The 20267-nt window shown below is 55.1% G+C and overlaps 1 protein-coding gene across 1 annotated transcript; it reads left to right on the forward strand.

Annotated features, from left to right (window-relative positions):
- Positions 1-2755: 2755 nt before the first annotated feature.
- Positions 2756-19549, forward strand: PGAP6 (post-GPI attachment to proteins 6). Its single transcript, XM_050905920.1, is given in 15 exon segments — positions 2756-2852; positions 6984-7161; positions 8731-8938; positions 9013-9146; positions 9528-9600; positions 9602-9701; positions 9704-9793; positions 11015-11343; positions 12109-12202; positions 12771-12894; positions 13594-13730; positions 15813-15991; positions 16491-16637; positions 17045-17161; positions 17676-19549. Coding segments are annotated over 15 exon segments (2304 nt in total). The 3' UTR covers positions 17973-19549.
- Positions 19550-20267: the final 718 nt, after the last annotated feature.

The following is a 20267-nucleotide window of genomic DNA, read 5'->3' on the forward strand; positions in this document are numbered from 1 at the left end:
GGAAGTGGAGGAAGCTCCAGCTTCAGCTTCAGCTCCAACTCCAGCTCTGCAGCAAAAGGGAGACCCTCCCTGGTTCAAACTCACCCCTTCTTCTGAGATCGCAAGGCCGCTTAGCCAAAGGGGAAAGGAGCAACCCACCGAGTCGCTAAGCCAATGACAACATTTTAGTGTCCTCATGTGTTTGGAGCAGCTGTCAGTCTGGAGGTGACATGTCCTACAGCATCCACCACCCCAAACAGTTACAGTGAACACTGGAACGCTTTTCTTGGGGAACAGGAGCAAGCGCAAGGGACCCCAGCTGTGAGAAAACAGGTATTGTAACACGTTGTGGATCTGATTCTGCATTACGTTAGGTGAGTTTAATTTATGCTCAGATCTCTCAGATCTTTGACTTTGAATCTCATTTTTTGTCCTTTAAGAGGAAAGTAACTAAAAGTAGAGACAGCCTCGCAGGAAAGTCATTCATAAGGATTGATTGATGATGAGCTGATACCTTTAAAGTGGAGTTGAAGGCTAAATTAGCGTAGAATGAGACTAGAAGGGTTTGTTTGTTCTTCTTTCAGAAGAACAATTTTTGAGCAACCGCAAAATCAGCTGGGAGAACTCAAAGCTAATGCGGAAGAGGCTTGCCATTCCTTAGGGAAAAGATTGTAAAATTATTTTATATCCCAAAGAAGCAGGAAAAACAAGAGGGAAAGAGTGTAATACCTAACTGGCGTGTGATTTCCTAATACCAAAAGGATATTAGGAATAATAAGCAGATTATGAAAAATGGAGAGGAGGACTAGCCATTAAAGAAGGCTTTGATTGATCTTCGCAATATGTGTGAGTGAAGAACAGATAAATCCATCAAGTTGTGGGTCAAGATCTCAAAGCTCAGTCAGGAGCTTTGTTGTAAGTCATGAGCCGTGTTACAGCAGCATCATGTGGTGCTGGGACCATGTGATTTAGATAGGAGAAAATAGGGATGAGTGGAAGAATTGTAAGATAGAACTCAAGAAAACAGAGATGATAACAGGAGTGTTGAAGGAATTATTGGGCTGGAGGGAAATTACTGATGGAATCTGACCTTGGATCTGGCCTTGGAATTTTTATTAATGGCCAAAATATTAAAAAAAAAAAGATGTGGGTACTGTCACAATAGAGGAGGATCAGGATGTTACAGGATACTTGCATGGCCTCAAGGATCAACATAGCAGAAAGGGGATGATATCCTCATGCGCAGCAAAAAGATGGGGAGGAAGCTGATGCTGTCGTTAGGCAGGACATGTTCCAGAAGGAGAGCTCTGAACATCCAAGGGTAGTATGACACAGGGACAAATAGAAATGAACAGGCAGTGAACAAATCTAAGCTGGGAATTCAAGAATAGTCCCTTCCCATCCCATGCTTTATGTGCTCAAGCTTTCGGGCTGACTTCAAGGAAGTCTTCTCATAAATTAGTTGAGGACATTGCTAGCTATTGATTGCATAAGCTGCTCTCACTGGGCTTTCAGTGACTGGCTCTTCCCTGGGGATTTCCTTCCCATACCTAATAAACTTATCACAAGTACATCAGGTCTGTGAGAGCAAGAAGCAAAGATTTTGCTTTTTTAGAGCTCCTAAAGTAGAAAGTCTGTCCTCAGGGAGTTTGTGATTGACTGGAAACAGGTCCAAAGTCCTCAACCAAGCTGACCGTAAGCGAGTGGTGGGATTTTGGCCTGAGCGAGGACTCTGAGACTGTGTCCAGACTGCATTATTCTCCTGGAGAACACAAACACATCAGAAGGTATTCCAAAGAAAAGGCGTGTAAGAGGGAAGATCCTTGACTCTTTTGAAGTCAACCAGAAAATCAGAGAATGAGTTGACCGTTCTTATGAAAGCCACATCTCCCGTGAGTCCTATCAACATGGCAGATACATGAGAGCTGAGAAGGCAATCGGACTTTCTAGGAACGAGTATAAAACCACCCTTCAGATTCAAGGGCTGAGCCTCCTCAAAAATTTCCGCTCTGAGCTAGGGTACGGTGGGCTGTTTGGTTACGACTGAAGTATGTTCATGTTTGTGATTTCAGGTTAAACTGACCTTAGGTTACCATCTTACTTTCCCTTCACGGCACTGAGAAGCAAAGCCATGAGGCTACTGTCTCCCGTGGCAGCAGCCGGCTTCCAGCACCACCGGCACCCCCCACGCTCCCCCTTTTCCCCAGGGCACTCTCCCACAGATCCAGGGTGCTCCTGGGGTTTTGAGCCCCCCTCCCCCCCCCAAGGTCACTCTCCTGGGGGTCTCAGGGACCTTCTGGAGTATCGGGGTGCCGGGGGACCCCAGGACCATCTCGGGTCTCTGGGTCACAGGGCTCCCTGGGGTTATCTGGGGTATTGGGGTGCTGATAGGACTCCAGGACTTCCCCAGGATCACGGGGGTCCCCAGACTCATCCCGGGGGCTCCCCAGGATAGGGGGGGTCCCAGGTCGGTGCTGGGGCTCCCCCAGGATCTGAGCCCCCCACAAGCCCCAGGCTCGTCCCCGAGCACCCCAAGGCTCCCCCGGTCTGCGGACAGCCCCGGCTCCCAGGTTCATCCCGGGGGGGGGGGGGGGGGGTCCCAGGGCTGCCCCGAGACCGGGCGTCCCCGGGCCCGTCCCAGCGGCTCCCCCGGCGGCGGCGGGGGCGGTGGTTCCGCCGGGGGCGGGCCGGGGCGGGCCGGCGGAAGCGGGCGGAGGCGGCGATGGCGCTGCGGGGCGGGCGGCGGGCGGCGATGCCGGGATAGCGCCGGGCGGCCATGGCGCGGGGAGCCGGCCCGCCGCTGCGGCTGCTGCTGCTGCTCCTGCTGCAGCTCCTGGCGCTCCCCGCCGGCCGCGGCAACCGCACCGGCCCCGGTGAGTCCCGGCCGGGGATGGGGGGGGGGGGCGTCGGGGGCAGTTTGGGGGTGCTCCGCGGCGGCCGGAGCTGGGACGGAGGGGCACGTCGGGCGGAGGAGCCGGGCTGGGGGGCTTCGCTGCCCGCCCCGGGGCCGGCGGGGTCCCGGGGGGCAGAGGCGCCGGTGGGAAGCCAACCGGGTTATGTTAAAGTGAGCAGGTGCTTGTGTACCGCGCAGCCCCGGGAGCTGGTCCGAGTCCTGCAGCTCCTGCCAGGGGTGGCTTTGAGGTGGCTTCGTGATTTCCCGAGTGATTTGGGTGCTCGGGGGCTCTGTGAACCGTCTCCGGTGGAGCAGCGCTTGTGTCAGGCGCTGCAGAGCAGCGAGAGGTCAGGCCTGGACCTGGAGGGGTTTCTGCTGTATTTGAGGTGGCGGTGGTTGTTATGCTTGGTTTTGCTTTGTTTTCAGGTTACTTTACTTTCAGTGCATCAAGGCAGCTGGGCGGGAGCGGGGGTTTTGGCAGAGCGGTGGGCTGCTCTTCGTGGTGGTGCTGGGGGTCTGGGGTCCCCGGGGACCGTGCCTCACCCTCCGGAGGGTCAGCCAGCGGGTGCGGTGGAGGAAAGGTTTGGGGAGGTGAGATTGTTTGCCTGCTTCACCCTGACGTGGCGGTAGGCTTGTGCCGGCGGTGGCTATCCACTGTTGATGGTGGTTATCTCTTCCTCATAGTCTGCAAAGCATGGAGGCTGCTCCGGGGAGCCGATGGGTGAGATGACTTTTGCCCCAGGCTCACCCTTCCCTGGCATCCTCCTAGCTAGGTTCCCAGTCCTGGAGAGCTACCCTGCACTTGAGGTGTGGTGGTTGGTTTGTCTCGGCGCCATCCCGCCGGCTGGGGGAATGCCTCCGTAGGGTTAGGTCTGGGAGCTGGTGAAGATCAGCGCCTCCCCAGATGAGCAAGGAGTCCTCTTTCTGGAACATTTGTAGATGGATTTTTGACCTGGACTGAAGGAACAGGGTTTCTGTTACATTATAAATGGCCAAACATCCTGCCACATAGCCACGTCTTTTCTTGAGTCAGACTGATCACCATCTCTGTAGCTTTAGACAGCGTCTGCTTTGAAATGAGGGCTTCGTCCTTTTGATGGGAAGCCCTGAAACCAGCAGTCAAGGTATCATTTCCTAAACCTACCATGAGATCGTCTTTGGACAAACACATCCAAGCTATTGCAGGTGGCTCTTTATTCTGAAATTCAAATAACGTGTCTCCTCTCTGCATCTGTAACTCTGCCATGTTTTGTTTCTTGTCTTAAAAACACTTTTGATTTTTGCATATGTTTGAAATCTGCTTATGTGAAATCTACATGGGAGAGGATGGAAACAATTCATTTGACAACTCCCTTGCTCAGTTTAAAGGGTTATTTAACATCATGGGACAGCCGAGTGGGACTTACAGGTGTTGCCGTGCTGGTGCAGGGCATACCGAATAGAGACAGACAAATACAGAGCGCAGCAAATACTAGTGTACGCTCTCTCAATGCAAATGGGCTGCAGGAGCACACACCTCGCCTGGGGTGACCTGTCTTTCTGGCTTTTCTCTGTTGATACTCGGTTTTATCTGCCTGTGGTATTTCCTTGTCAGCCAAGGCAGAAGGTGCCCTGGAAGTCAGCTTACCTGTTCCCTGGATGCAGCTCTCGGGTGCCCAGCGCAGCAAAGCCTGCGAGCGGGGCTCGGCCGGTTGTCGCCACAAGAAGCTGTTTGTGAGTGGACTTTGTCTGCGCCGGCGTTTTGTTGGTACAGCCGCAGCTGCTGCTAACCTGGTCGCAGGCAGCACGTGGCCAGGGCAGGTCTGCCTGCCTGCCCTCGACCTGTTACTGCGCTTGAGCTTGCTCCATATAATTGACTGGTCCTTAATAAATAGCACTGCTGATTGCTTGAGTTTTTAATTTTGCAGCCTGCCTGCCGTCTCCTCCCCAGAAACCACACAAATCATGCTTCAGCTTCGTGAGGACGTGCTGGACGGGTGGTGACCGTGGCTGTTGGCTGTGCAGAGCCTGACAGCCGATGGGGTTGGAGCAGCTTGCATCAAGGCAGGAGGGCTTATCCTCATGCAGGTTGTCTGATGGGACCTGTTGTGTTGAGCAGGACCAGGGCTCTCCCAGCTCTAATCATGCTTTGTGTCCCTGTCTACCCTCATCCTGTGCCCAAATATCTCCATGGACTTCCAGAAACAAACATGCCACGTGCATGCGGAGTGCAGCTGGGGGTATAGATGCCGCTCACGAAAGGCTGCTCCCTTCTGTAGCTCCTGTGCGTGAAATGTAACTGGGCTTGTAGGGGATCACAGCCAGCTCTTGTCTGTAATAGCCCACGCACTGCGCTGGCATCGCAGCCAGGGAACATTTGCTTGAAAAGCCCCTTTTGTGGTCTCTGCTCCTTGCTGGCCTAGAGAGCAGCATAACCCCGGCGTGGGGACCGCAGCGGGATGGCTCTGCCCACGGGCTGTGGACTTCTCGCTGTCCTGCTTGAGGCTCACCCTTCCCCGTGACCTTGCCTGGCCCCATGCATTAAGGTGCTGCAAGCACTGCTCCCTTGGCTGGGCCCCGTGGGCACGCGGCCAGGGCAGCCCCTGCGGCGAGGCAAGGCGGCCACACTCTTCCTCCATGAGCAAATCCTCCGGTTCGCTTGCATGGCTGGTATTTCTTGCTTTCCTGTTTCCTCCTTTCCCTGTTGGGTTTGCAGGGTGCCCGGAGGCTTTGGGTTGGTAATTTGCCAGGGAATTAAACCCATGATTACCATTCCTGTCTCTTTGCAGCGCCGTGGGTGCAGGCCGGCATGCGTCCTGCTTTGGGGCATGAATCGTAGTTCCTGCTAGGATTAGGTTCCTCTTGGCATGAAGTACGTCCCAAGGCTCTGGTCCTGCCTGAGGACTGTTCTCCTCTTTCTTTGCCATCTTTCTTAAACTCAGTTGGGTCCTCTGTGTTTCCAACACGACCCTGTGCAGCGTTGGAGGAAGGCAAGTTAAACCGCACTTGCTGCTTGATTCTCTGATAGAAATGAGGAATCTGCGTCTGAAAGCTGCCACGGTTTCTCACCACTCCAGGGAATTCCAGAGTGGAAAAGGAGCATCTGGGAGGACTCAGCAGAGATGTGAAGACATCTTCTTCTAGCCCCTTGCTGAGTTTTATGAACCTTGTTTTCGGGTGGGCGGCATGGCCTCGGCTCCGCTGTCTCTGTGCAGTTTTGCCCCCTTCCCAATCCTGGTGTGATGTTTCTCTTCCATCCTCAAGTTGCAGTCTGGCTGGTTTCTTGCTGACAATAACACTAATATATAATTTTGCAGGTGAAATTATCAGCAGGCTGGGGGTGATCTGTAGGCATAGCTGGGCAGAGGGATGGATGGAGGGTCTAGCTAGTCCTGCTGGCACTTTGACTGAATAGCTGTTGTCCTCTTTTATGTTGTATGTTGTCCTTTCAGCCTACCCTAGGGCTGTTCTGGCTATCCCAGCAGCCTTTCTTCCAGGTAGGAAAATCTTTAGACTTTGGAAGGTATGTCTGAAAGCAGAGTTAGGTTTGCAGCACATGGATTTTCATCACGTTGCGTGTCACAGGAAGGCAGCGTGTTGCGCAGTACGTGTATCCTGAGCTGGGTAAGACGGATAACGTCAGCCCGCGTGCTCAGCAGAGACAGAGAAGGGCACAGCTCTTGCCTTTTGGCACCATAAACTGCTGCTGGAGCCCAGAGCACCCCTGCGCTACCTGCACCTATCTGCTCTGCACCATTTGCCCCAGGGTTTGCTGCTGCCTCCTCCATCACCTTATCTTGTGCCATCAACTTTTCCTCCTGACCTTTTCCTCCTCCTCCTCGGTGTCTCCAGTGATCTGTCATCTTCAGAGCACATCTCGCAGAGCGTAGTTAAGGCACTTTTAGTGCACTCTGGCTCCGGGTGATGGTTTTGTAGCAGGGATGTGGGCGGTTCTGGCTGGAGGAACAAGGTGGATCACCACGTATTTAGTGGGACTGGGATGAGAAATCAGGGACGCAAAGGGCTCCTCTCCAGCAACCTTAAAACTCCTGTGTGCCTCTGCGGGTGGGTTTAGCCCTGCAGCCTGCCCCCAGCAGCCACCCCAGCAACTGCTGTGCTCTCTCCCTTTCAGACTCCCTGTATGTCTCCGAGTACTTCTCTCAGAGCGCACAGAAGCTGTCCTTCTACAGCTGGTATGGGAACGCCAAGCTCTTCCACTTCCATGTGCCAGAAGACACTGTGCTGCTTCGCTGGCTTCTGCAAGCATCCCGGGGGAAAGGACCTGAGTGCACCAGCATGGAGATAACAGTGTATGTGTGTCCCTGTGCCAGTGCTTGCCCACGTGGGCTTCCTGTCCTTCTCTTGTCCTTGTTGCTCATGGCTGTGGTTGGTTGTTTGTAGGAGGCTGGGCATCTGTTCCCCAGTTGCAGCAGCCATAGTTTCTTAATCTGTGTTTAAACCTGTAGGAGCATTTCATGTTCACGTTACCCGTGGATCTGGGGCTGTCTATCAGACATGGTGTCTAAGAGATGCCTTAGAAACCCTGGAGAGAGCTTCACAGGGAGGCTGGTGTTGCTGCTCATGCGCAAAGGTGTTCCTGGACCTTTCTGTGCCTGGCAGGATCCTGCGCGTGGTACCAAAGGATGTGGCAGGACTACAAGGGGCTTGAGAGGACCCAAAGTGATCGGAGACTGACAAATTCCCCAGTACAGAGGAACTGAAGAAACTGGGGACGCTTTGTGAGGGATGCGGCTGTGTGTGGAGCAGAGATAGGAGAGGAATGCTGAGTCCTGCAGACACAAGAGCATGAGAAGATTGCAAACTCAATGCTAGTGAAAGAAATGCTGCTTAAAGCAGTACTTGAGTTGTTGGAGGATTTGAGGTCAAAAACTTGCAAGACTTTGAGGTGTATCTTGGGAGGGTACCAAGTTTCCTGGCCAAGTTGTGCCCATGGAGACACGTGGGTCTCTGGCACTCGCTCCATGGAGGTCTCGGGAGTGATTGAAGCTGCTTGGCTTGCACTTCCCTGGTCTGTCCTGGGCACAGACCGGTGCTCTTGGTTGCTCCAGAGCAGCCTGGCATGGATGATCTTCCTACTTCCTTCTTCCCAGAAAGGTTTCCAATAGTTTGGGGATGTGAGGGACAAGGCAACAGCTAAAGGATACCCTAAGAAATGAAGACCAGCCCAGCTAAGCTAAAATGGGTTAATAACATATCACCTGTCACATTTGCTCGCTGGACCTGTTACGTTCTGTTGCAGTGCAGTCCTAAAGCGAGCAAATTAAATGCCAGATTGGCTGCCCAAATAAATGTCTCGCGTGTTACTTAGCTGCCTGCTTTTCTGCTACTTCAAACGTTGGGCTGCTTATCTGGAAAGCAGAAGTGCTGGTGTACTGAAGTCGGTCACATGGACCTTCCTTGGTAAGCATCTTTTTAGTCTGTCTGCCCGCCCTCCATAAAAGAGGAAATAGGGAAGATGGAGATCTTAGCTAGAAAATGAAAGCTCTTTGTTGACGATTTAGCCTATATGGGGAATTTGCTGATGGTTAATAAAAAAGGAGCAGTCTTGCAGCTGGGCTTGACCTTAGTAAGTGTGGAAATTTGCTTTCAGGCTTGATGGAACCATGTAAATCCTTATCTTAATAAGCAGCCAAGTTAAACCAATCTCTAAATAAATCCCAGATAAGCTAATAGCAGCCGGTCCTCACCAGATGAAAATGATGGCTCTTGTGGTCCACTTGAAAATGTGGGTTTTTTCCAGCCTGCTCCTTCTCTGATCCCAGGCCAACCTGGGTGTCCACTGATGAGTTTGTATCCCAGTTTACCTTGCCAGTGTCTTTACATACCTCGATTTATTCGCATTCTGGTTTCTCTCGCAGGCATTTTCGCTACGGAGCCCCTCCTGTAATTAATCCACTGGGCACTCGTTTTCCTGCAAATGCTACCGTCCGTCCTTCCTATAACATAAGCATCACTCTAAGCAGTGCTGTGCAAAACACCACCTTTGTGAACGTCACCACCCCTGCTGCCGGAGACTGGTTCATTGCTGCCCATCTCCCTGAGGCTGCTGGCAGGATTGAAGTGAAGGTGAGGGTCTCAGCCGTCGTACCCTGCCCAGTGTGTCTCGCCGCAGCTGACCCGTCTGCTCTTCCCTCCTGCAGGGTTTCTCCACTCCATGCCCCTATATGTTCCAGGCAGATATGTTTGTGCTCAGACTCGCTGATATGCCTGTTCTGGAGCCTGGTGTTGCTATGCCACAAACCATCTTCTCGCCTGCTAAGCCACTGCATGTCAAGTGAGTGAGAGCAGCGGATGGAAAGACCTGGGGCCGTGGGGGGGTGGGCTTTCCCACGGGTGATGCTTAGGGGAAGCCACTGTTGTTCCCACGTGGGGCTGGAGCTGGGGCGTCTCCGAGCCTGTTTGCAGAGCTCCCTGCAGCAGTGGCAGGGTTGGCATGGGGAGCACGCGAGCACCCTTATCCAGCTCTTCCCAGGTCATCTTAGAGGTTCAGCTGAGGGAATGTTAGTTCTTTGAGACGTTTCCCTTGGGAAGGATTTTCACAACACCAACCAGGGCAATCTAGTTCTTGCCACAAAGCCCCGGGGACTGTGGTGGGTCATGGCTGGCTTGTGTTGAGAGTACAAGCTCTGCAAACTGCTGGTCCCTCCTCCCGCAGGGTCTTCGTTCCCAAGCACGCCGCAGGGATGCGGTTTGAGCTGCGAAGCTGCGTGACAAATGAGCGAAAAGCGATGTGCCGTGCGGGTAGTGCTGGGCTCCATCACGCTGCCGCAGTCCTTCCAGAGGATCATCACCTGCACGGGGAACGTAAACTGCAGCCTGGCACTGGATTCGCCCCCTGGGAGAAGTGGCTGCAGATCATGGTGGAGAGTCTCGGCGCTGCCAATGCCAGTGTGTCGGTGGAGATGCTGGCGTCCTTCACAGGTGGGCTTCCACTTTCTCTAGCCCTATGGGAAGGACCAGAGAGAACATTGTGTCTACTGTCTCTCTCTTGGGCCTTTGGGTGGCTGGCTGTAGTGGCCTGTGTTCCCCAGCATGCTGGTTGCGTGGGCATAACCTTGGGGGCTGAGACCTAGTTGTTGCTTTGGGATCAGAAGTGAAGGCTCCAGTGTTCACCCAAGGGGTGATACTCCGTGGAACTGCCTGTTTTGGAAATGCCTGAAGAGTTCAGGGTCTCTGAAGCAATGATGTTTTTCAAAGGCTGTTTGGGAAGCAGTGGCTGGCTTAAAATCTGATGGGGAGAGTAGTTTTGTGTAGGTGCACCAGACTCTAATGATACGTTGACTATTGATGGGCCATAAGCAGGCTACAGACAGGAAACCACCTCACAGAGGTTTACTTGGGGTAATGTCTTGGGTTGTAGTGAGGGGATGTCACCATTTCAGGTCACACCTTGTGACTCAGGAGGTCACAAGGTCCTTGTGGCTGTGATAGGCATCTTTGCATCCTCTTATGACCATGATCCCTGTTTGACTCTTGGAAGCTCACCAACTAGGTACATTTTTTTAAAGTTTTCTTCTACTAGGGGTTCTGCCATCTCTTCCTCAAAGCAGAGCCTCATTCCATGTGCTTGAGGGCCTGGCACTGGTAGCCGAGGTGTTAGAGGGGAGCACTAGAATCTCTGGGAGCGATGGACAGGCTCCAGCAGTGGGACTCCAAGTGTCACATTCAGCTCCAGCTGCCATGAGGTGATGGCTTGTGCCTGTAGCTGTATTGGGTTAGCTTCTCCCTTCTGGTCAGCCTTGTCTGCTCATGTCTGGGGAACTGGTAGAGACTTTTATGCAGCCTGTGGTTATGAGACAGCTAAGTGCTGTGCTCTGCCACTGGCCAGCGCATACTCCCTGGGTACATTGATGTGTTAGGATGCTGTTTGTTATCCCTTCTTCTATTCCCACTCCACTTCCCTGCAGCTCGTGGTTGCTTCCACCCACTGTACCACTGTCTGGCTTTCATCAGTGTCCCAGCTTGTGGATGCTGATGCCAGAGTTCATGGTGCCTTTCAGGGGCTGTAGCCAACACTGCGGTGCCTGAACCAGCTGAAATACCCTCCATTTGTGCTATCTGAAGGCCTGGAGCTGCTGGGGCCCTGCCTGGATGAGGTGCTAGTCCTGGCTGTGCTGACTCCTCTCCTTTTTTGCTTTACAGCTTGCAGACCGGGCAGTACCAGTTCATTCCTTAACTTCAGCAGCCTAAACCAGAGCCAAACTGGTCCCAGACCAGGTAGCACAGGAGCAGCAGGGAGCTCCACTCTGTCTACAGGAGAGGCTTCACGCAATGTGTCCGACCAGAGGAGCTACTGTCTGCAGAACCAGCCCATCGTTCGTGAGGACCTGGATGTGGTCTCTGTGCGCTACAGGCTCTTGAATGGTCCCAGCGTGCCCGTGCACTCCGTGTCCCCGACTCTCCTCCTCCTCAACCTGAACACTGGCATGGACAGCGGGGGTTCCCTCGTGGTCAGTCTCCTGCTTAACAAGGTGCGGAGGCTGATTGCTGGGATTGTCTTCCCTTTGCGGGGCTTTGTCCCTGCTCCTGGGCTGGTTTGTCAGCAAACTCCAGGGGTTTTAGGTACCAGTGGGACTATTTCCCTTTCTTTTTTGTTGTTACAAAACACTCTGAGCATGTTCTAGCCAATTCCAGTGTGTCCCACCTGTCAACTCCAATTCAAGTGGTGGCAGTGACGCAGAGGAGATGAAATGGAAAGCAGCTGCAATGCCATCTCCTCCATGGGAGCCTGGCGCCTTGCCACCAGGAGAGGAGACTGAGCAGGGAAACCCAGGGATGTTCCTGCCCGAGTCGCTGATTCCCAGACTCCGTCAGTGACACCCCAAAATCAGCCCCCTGAAATTCTGGCGATGAAGCTTGTCGCAAGGGCTGGTTATTGCCTTCCTGAGGGCTGGAGCAGGGCTCAGCCCTGCTGTCCTGCTGCCTCTGACTTCTGCCGCCCTGTGCTCACGCTGAAGCGATGGGCTCGTGTGAGTGTCCCAGCTGGGCGGCAGTTCCCCGCGCGCAGTCCCCCTGGGAGGCTCTCTTGCCTTTCAGCCAGCGTGCAATGTGGTGCAGTGCAGGGTGAGCTGAACACGGGTTTGCCCAGAAAGAGCTGATGAACTGATGGGTGATCTTGATCTGTGGGATTTATTGTCACCTGCTGCTCCCGTATACCGTGGGCAGCGTGGGAGATGAATTGTGCAGGGGGGTGGCATCAGGGCGTTCTGACGTGGGACACTGCTCTGTTTGCACAGACGTCCGTGAGCCTGGCCAATGCCACCGTGGTAGCGTGTGTGAGTGCTGCTGCGCCGGTGCTGTCCCTCAATGCCACGCAGAACTGCAGCACAGGTATGAGAGACGCTGGCACCCACCGCCAGCTCGGCTATGCCATCTCAGGGCTTTGCTTTTAGACCTCGTGAGCTGTTAACTGACTCAGGGCTTTGAGGGCTGTCCCAGGGAACCTGATTTTGGCACAAGCCCTCCTGAGGTCTTTGTGCTGGCGTATGCCCAGAGGTGCTGGGGTGCAGATGCTAGTCTGGCACTGGGAGTTAGCCTCCACCAAAGGCAGGCCTGATTACCAGCTGGGGCTCTTTCCTCAGCCTCATTGGCAGGAGGTTTGGGGATGGTCAAGGCCTTGCTGGTGTGCAGAGAAGCTGAGCTCTGCACTGGAGGACTAGCCAAGCAAACAGGCTGTTCCAGGTGCCTTGCGCTGTCCAGACAAGGGCTGAGAGCTGAGATAAAAGAAACAACAAGGGTCTCAGGGGCAAGGGTCCTCTCCATCCCCCTGGTGCCTCCTGAGGACAGGAGCAAGGAGCCACAGGAGTATCTGATTCCTGTGCAACTGGTCTCAGCCTGGGATTGCTGCGGGCCCTTCTCCCCTAGTCCTGGCCCATCACAGCACCCTCTTTTCTTTAAGCTTTTTTCCAGGGCTACCCTCTGAGCATGAGCACAGCCTCTGCAGAAGCGATGCTGATTGTCCTGTACCCGCAGACGGATGACTGGTTCCTCTCCCTGCAGCTCATCTGCCCGAAGGGCCAGGGGTGAGTCTGGTGTGTCATCCTGCCTTGGGGCCTCTTCAAAGCACTCTGCCTCTGGGTCTCGCTGCCCTTGGCTAGAGTGAGCAAAACCAACCCCCTGTCCTCACTGCTGTGCCGTGGGCTCATCTCACCTGGTAGGGGTGAAGCCGTGGCTGCAGAGGGGGAAGGAGGTGGGTGGCAGTGCCGACTTGCTCTCTTGTGAGCACCCAAGCAGCTTGTCTGGTGCTGAGCTGGCACGTCTCATGCGGACTGCGGGTGGCGGAGCCTGCCTGGATGAGCTTCCCCTTCCCCAGGTGGATTTTGAGGTGATAAATTGGTAAATGAAAATGCTGCTGTTACTCCTTCGAGGGATCTCTGAGATGCAGGCAGCTGTGCCCATACTCCTGCGGTTTGCCTTCCTGCTGGTTCCTTGCGTAAGGGGCCGAGCGCACGCTGTAAAACAGTGCTGGTGATGCTGGCCCTGGGTACCAGGGTCTGCTATGGGGGTCTGGGGAGAGCTGACACCCGCCTGCACATTGGTTTGGCAATCTGAGTGGAGAGGGAGCCGGCTCTGCTCCTAGCTCCTGGAGGGATGGAGCAGATCCCGAAATAGCGGGGACCTTGCATACATGAGCAGGGCCTGACCCTCTGGAGCAGAGCGCTCCCTGGGCACAAGGCTGCCCCAAAGGACCGGGGTGCCAAGACGACCTGCTCTTCTTGCAGTGAATGTAACGCCGCGGAAGCCAAAGTGACTGTCTTCGCATACCTCACCCCCTGCTTCAATGACTGTGGGCCGTACGGACAGTGCAGCCTCCTGAGAAGACACGGCTACCTCTATGCTGGCTGCAGCTGCAAAGCTGGTGAGTGCGTTTTCCTAGGAAGCTTTGCCGTCCTCCCCAAGGGGAGGCCACATTTTTTGGTGATGGTATTTTGGGTAGGGGAGCCTGGGGTCTGCCGTGGCTGCCAGGAGCAGCCTGGGGTCATAGCGCCTACCCAAAGAGCCCTCAGCACCTGTAGTGGCCTCTTTGGGAGCACCCTGACTTCCCCAAAGGGTGCCGGGTTCTGCGAAGCACGGAGCACCCCAGGGGAAGTGGGGAATCGGGCTGAGGACAGCTTTCTGCTGAATGGTCGTTTTGCTTCCAGATGGGAGTGCCCCAGGGCTCGGAGAGGTGCTTCTGAGCATCCCCGGAGAGATCGGGGTGCTGGCAGGGCTGCCTGAAAATGCCTGCGTCAGAGCCTCTGCCTTTCAGGGCGGTTTGTTATGTGGTGTCCTGACACGGGACACGATGAGGCCGGGCTGCCGTCCCTGTCTGTGCTTTGCCATGGTGCTGTCTCCTGCCAAGAGCCAGCGCGCAGGCCAGCCCTTAGACTCGGAGGTGGCCCTGCAGGAGGAACATCTGTGTCAGCTACTAATTATCTTAATGGGATGAGAAGGCTGGGCGGGAGTCAGCGGTGTAGGGAAGATGATAGCTTTGCTGTGCTTGGGTGGGTACCAACATGTACCTGTTCTCAGCAGAAGGACAAGGGAAAATATGGTTCACTGGTGCTTTGGGCCTGAGCCAGGACGTCCCTGCTGTCTGCTGCAGTGCTGATGATGGGTGAGGAGCAAGATGGAGAACAGCATCCTAATTTCCCCAAGGGGTGCCAGGTTCTGGGAAGCACAGAGCACCCCAAGGGAACTGGGGAATCAGGCTGAGGACGGCTTTCTGCTGAATCACTCAGAGCAAAATGCCCCATCTGCATATCCGTGACCCAGAAATAAACTGGAGAGAGCCGCCTCCCTGGGCTCTGCCTGGCAGGGAGCCGGCAGAAGGGGCAGAGCTGCTGGCTTGGTTTCTAGTGGCACTGTAATGGGATGGATGCTAATTTTAACTCTGCTTCTTGACCGTGGAGTGGCTGCACATACCCAGGCTGCCCTGCGCCTGCTTTCCCCAAAAGGAGGGTGTGGGCATCCTAATCGTGAATTAAAATAATTTAAATTTCAAAAAAAAAAAAGCAGGTTTGTGTTCATAGGAGACTGTCTCAGCTCGGTCCTTGGTATCCAGTCAGCAGGCTGAGAATTGTGCCCTGTGTCATGCACTGTCCTCTAGGAACTTTTCACCTCCACTGTCCTGCGCAGACCTGGATGTCACCCTGGGCTGAGGCAGCAGGTTTGGTCACCCTGGAGAAGAATAGTTGGAGGGGGATCAAATCGCACCTTCCACTGCCCGCAGGGGCTACAGGGGCCCTGGAACTGGGCTCTTCTGGGGGAGCACAGGGAAAGGGCAAGAGGCCACAGACACAGTTTGCAGCAAGGAAACTTCCAGCTAAATTGAAGACCACAAATTTTCTCCCATCAGAGTTATTCATCTTTGCACAGTATCCAGGTCTCCATCCTTGGAGATCTTCAAAACCCAGCTGGGTGAGGCCTGGAGCAACCTGACCTGGCTTTGCAGTCTGCCCTGCTGTGACAGGTGGTAGGACAGGAGCCCAATGGCTTCCTCAGTGCTGTCGATCATTCTCCACCCTGGTTCCTGGGATCTACAGGGATCTTGCACCCAGCTTACACCATCATGTGAAGCATCTGAGTCTTAACTGCTTGATGTACCACCAGCAAGTAGCATGTGTGTTGAGTTACTGTAGAGATGAAAAGTACCGGCCTGGACAGACCCATACTGTACGTAGGACAGCCTCTGCTACGTGGGAACAACCTGGGGGATGTCCTCAGAGCAGACATGGGGCTCTGCTGGGGTTCCTCAACACTTTCCACAGCAGAGCATGCGATGAGTAACGAGACCATCCTGAGAACAGGAGTGCGAGTGGCTGATGAAGCAAGGGAGAAGGGGGCTCAGGGATAGTCCAGGGGTGTGATTGCTTCTTCTGAGGCATCCCAGGCTCCTGCTGGGTGCTGCAGGAGGACAAGTAGGGCATGTGAGATCCACACAAGTCTCTCTGCTCCGCAGGTTGGGGCGGGTGGAGCTGCACGGATGATACCAAGGCCCAGTCTGTCGGTGCGCAGAACCTGGCCACCCTCCTGCTCACCCTCAGCAACCTCATGTTCCTGCCGGCAATCGCAGTTGCTGTTTATCGCTACTACCTGGTGGAGGCCTCCGTCTACACCTACACCATGTTCTTCTCCACGGTAGGGATTGCTTTTTGTTGGGTCCCCTGCCAGCTCCCCCTGAGCATCAGGGATGCTGCGTCAGACTGAAGTCCTTGGTGGAGCAGTCCATCCTGGAGCTCCACAGGGAGCTTCTAGGCTCATTGGACAAGCACCTCCATGGACATGTCTTGCCCCTTCAGAGCTTGGCAGAAGTGTTATTTTCACTGGGCCCTTCCACCCACACTGCGGGTGCTCGTATTTGGGGGTGGGACCCCAGGGAGCTGAGATGGGGTCGGAGCATTGCGCACTTGAAGGGTGCTGTCCCTAGGAGCTCTCGGCTGCTGCTGGGAGGGTGCAGGTTGACGGCTGCTCTCATCTGCTTTCCGTAATGCCACGGTGGTTTGGTGGAGCTTCCTGGAGGCACTGCCAGGAGGGGTCCTGGCTGCTGTGGGCTGAGCCTTCTCCTGCCTCTCCTTCCCGGAAAGCCGTGTGCTGCTGCTGGATTCATGCTAGCCTTTGCTTTTGTCCCCGGCTCTAGTTCTACCACGCGTGTGACCAGCCAGGCGTCGCGGTGATGTGCATCATGGACTACGACACACTACAGTACTGTGACTTTTTGGGCTCTGTGGTGTCCATCTGGGTGACGATCCTGTGCATGTCCCGGGTGAAGAAGATCCTGAAATACGTGAGTGTCAGGTAACCCTGTGTGGCAGGGCCAGACCTGAGCCAGCCAAGCCACGGGTGGCCGTGCTGAGCCCTCTCATGGCTGTATTTTAATGACACAGCCCAGCGTGGTGACAAAGCCTGTTTGTCACCCGATGCCATCCTGATTTTTAAACCAGTGGCTTGTTTTGTCCCAGGAGTTTGGATCGTGAACCTGTGTGCTTGTAGGGACTGGGCCTGAAGGGACTGTGATTTGTGGGAAAGGTTTGTGGGTCCTCTGGTTTCTCCTTCTGAAGGTGCTGCTCCCGAGTCCTGCATGCATGCAGGGCCGGGTGGCCAGGAGGTGAGGTCCTCCCTGCCTCTGGCATGGCTGGCTGTGCTCTGGCAGCAGGTGAGCTGCGAACGATAGTGGTGGTGTCTCATTCCCAGGTCCTTTTCGTCTTGGGGACCCTGTTAATTGCCATGTCCCTGCAGCTGGACCGCAGAGGGGTGTGGAACATGATGGGTCCCTGCCTCTTTGCCCTCGTCATCATGATTGCAGCGTGGGTAAGTAAGGGCAGCCAGGCAGGACCTGCTGCCCTTAGCTCCCCTCCGGAGAATGATGGTGGCAAAGCAGACCCCAGGCTCCAGCCCATCCACAGGCATGGCTTGATCTCCTTGAAACAGCCAGGTGGAGGGGGGGCAGGACAAGGGATTCACCTTCCATCCCTCCAGTAGCTGAGAAATCCCCTGGTTACGGGTCTCAGCACAGTCCAGCTGCTGCAGCTCCAACTGAGCGCACGCCTGTGGCTGCGGCGTTGTCCCAGAACGGTCGGCTGTTGCCCGTGCCCTGGGCAGGAGCTATAGCATCTGTGCTGGGCTTTGGTGCCACGGCTGGGTAGGGGCTTTTGCACACAAGAGATGGGCCCAACAAGTGGGGAGGCTGAATTTCTCAGGGGCAGCAGGCACACCCTCTTGCTGTGAGGTTGGCAGATGCTCCTGGGCCAGGCAGCGCTGCCTGTTTCCCCCTGCCTAAGCTTCTGCTTGGCTGCTTAACCCTTCTGTGCTCTGACACCTCCAGGTTTACCACGGAGTGAAGCGCAGACACTGCTACCCCTCCTCGTGGAAGCGCTGGGTTTTCTACCTCCTCCCAGGGATCACCTTGGCTTTCATTGCCATCTCGGTATATGCGTTCATGGAAACCAATGAGAACTATTACTACACCCACAGCATCTGGCACGTGCTGGTGGCTTGCAGCGTTGCTTTCCTGCTTCCTCCTCGGGACAAGCATAAGAAGCCCTGGGCCTGGTCACAGAAGCTCACTTGTCGCTATCAGATCTGCCAGAATGACCGTGAGGAGCTCTATGCTGTGACCTGAACTGCTCGGCTCCCGGTCGCAGAGGTGGAGGGCTGGTGAGGTTGCTCTTTACCTGGGCTGCCCCTCTCTCGCACGTCAGCAATCCTCTTACGTGCTCATTCACTGGCCGGGAGGGCGCAGTGTGGACCGGGTTTAAAGATGAAGACAGTGGGCTTGTCTTGTGAAGGCAAGTTTGAGGCCACCTCTGCTTTTCTGCTGGGATGAGGCAGGCTCTTCATGGTTCTAGATCAAGGAATAGCCTGTCCCCCACCTCCCACTGGCCCTGGGGGAAATTGCCGACCCTTCTTCCCCTCCTGCTGTGTCCATGAGGCTTGGGCTTAGCCCACGCTGAGCTGGAGCCAGGGCTTTGGCTGCTGGGCTCTTCTTTGCCCCCCTGTCCTAGCAGAGGACCATGGGACAGAGATTTCCCTTGCCATCCTGCAATCAGCATTTGAACCCAAGAGAAGAATAGGTTTCTTCTGATCTGGGGGGCAAATGCTGCTGCGTGCCCTTGGTGCTGATGGGGAGGGAGGGAGCTGATCTCGGCGTGCGCTGGGCCCTTGGCTGTGTTCTCCACGGGGGTCTGGAGCCTCTCTCCCTGTGGAACAGGTGATGCGGCTCTTACCTAGTCCTGATTCTGAGGGGAGGAGAATGAGGCCGGGACTTGGGCTCTGGATTCAGGATCAGACTTGGCAGGAATGTGAAAAAAAAACCATGTGGGGACATGCAAGAGGCATCAACAGCATCTCGCCCAGAGCTGTGAAACCCGTAGCAGAGCAGGGTTTAGTCTAAGTTTAACTTTAGTGCTCTCAGCTCATCTGGAAGGAGCCAGGCTGCTGCACTGTCCCCTTCCTCTCTCAATGTTCAGGTATCCCCATCTTCTTCCCTTTTGTGGGTTTGGCATGTGCGCAGCTCTGCCTGGGGCAGCGTAGGCGGTCCAGGATGGTGTCTGGGCTGCGCACCCCCTGCTCCTCCAGCCTGCTGTGCCTCAGAGGCTGGGTGTGCTGCGGAGTCACGGCCGATCTGAGGCCATTGGCAGTGTCCCACCCCAGCCAGGAGCATCGCCATGGGCTCCCCGGATGGCTGTGGTCTCCTTTGCAGCATCTCTCTCACCTTAGCCTTACTATAGGGCACGCAGGCATCGGAAAGCAAGGGCAGAAACTTGGCAACCAGGAAAGTTGTCTTTGTCCATCCTTATTCTATAGATAAGGGCTCAAATACATCGTTCCTTGCTGGTTTATTCCAGCTGTGGTCAGTCTGGTGCGTGCTGCTGGGAGCCTCTCCTCAGGTGGCTTTGGGGAGGAAAGAGCTATTAATGAAGGATTTGCCTCGGGGTTATTTCTTTGCTTTTGAAGAGCGCCCAGCCTTCTGCTCAGCTCTGCACTTTATCCCTCTGCCTCCCCTTCCTCTGCAAACTCCGACGTTTTAAGCAGATGCAGGACGAGCGAAGGGCACTCGCCTGCACCCAGCAGTGTCGTCCCCCCGTCACCCACGTCCCCCGCGTTTGCTTTTGCTGCTGCCATCCACGACAGCACGGCAGGAAGGGGGGACGTGGGGCCCTCAGGGCTTCCTCGAACTTTTATCACTTTTAGGCACTTTTTCTCCCCCCCCCCCCCCCCCGTCTCAGTTTGCACAGCGGCGTTGCAGCCCGGCACTGTGGCAGGCGACTGCTGCTCCTTCACAGCCGTGCCCTCCGTGCCAGGCTGCTGGTCTGGCCCGGGTGCTGCCGGTTACCAGAGAAAGCAATAATTCCTCGTCCGGCCTTTTCCTTCGGGGCTTCCATGCTGTGAAGCAGGAGAAGCTTTGGGGTGAGAAATCCCGCTAACGTGATTGTTTATTTTGTGTTTGATCGTTGAAATTCTGCTTTTCACCCCCACCCCGTGACTGTTGGCCCTGGCACAAGGTTGTGTTAGGTGCCTGGGGGGGGGGTGGGGTTGTTAATTATTTTGGGTAAAATCTGAGCGAATTCCTGTTTTGGGGAAAAAAAGGTTAAAATTTTTTTTTTCTTTGCTGTTAATACCTGTGATTATTTTATACGGTAAATTTTAAAGCTTACAGTTTTATAATTTAATAAAGGTAATGGTATTTGAGGGCAAAGACGTGGTGGCTGGAGTTGATACCGACGGGGTCAGGGCAGGAGCAGTAATTGCCAGGCAGCCGCAGGCTGCGGGCGAAACGCGGGCGCGGCGCGGCCCCTGCCGGCCGCCGTCGCCGCCGCTGCGGCCCGTCCGCGCCGGCCAATAAGAGGCGGCTCCGGCCCCGCTTCCGGCCGCGTTGGCCGCTGGGAGCGGAAGCTGGCGGCGGCGGTGGCGGTGG

The sequence above is a fragment of the Gymnogyps californianus genome, chromosome 15 (assembly GCF_018139145.2).
Source record: "Gymnogyps californianus isolate 813 chromosome 15, ASM1813914v2, whole genome shotgun sequence".
In the NCBI taxonomy this organism is placed as follows: domain Eukaryota; kingdom Metazoa; phylum Chordata; class Aves; order Accipitriformes; family Cathartidae; genus Gymnogyps; species Gymnogyps californianus.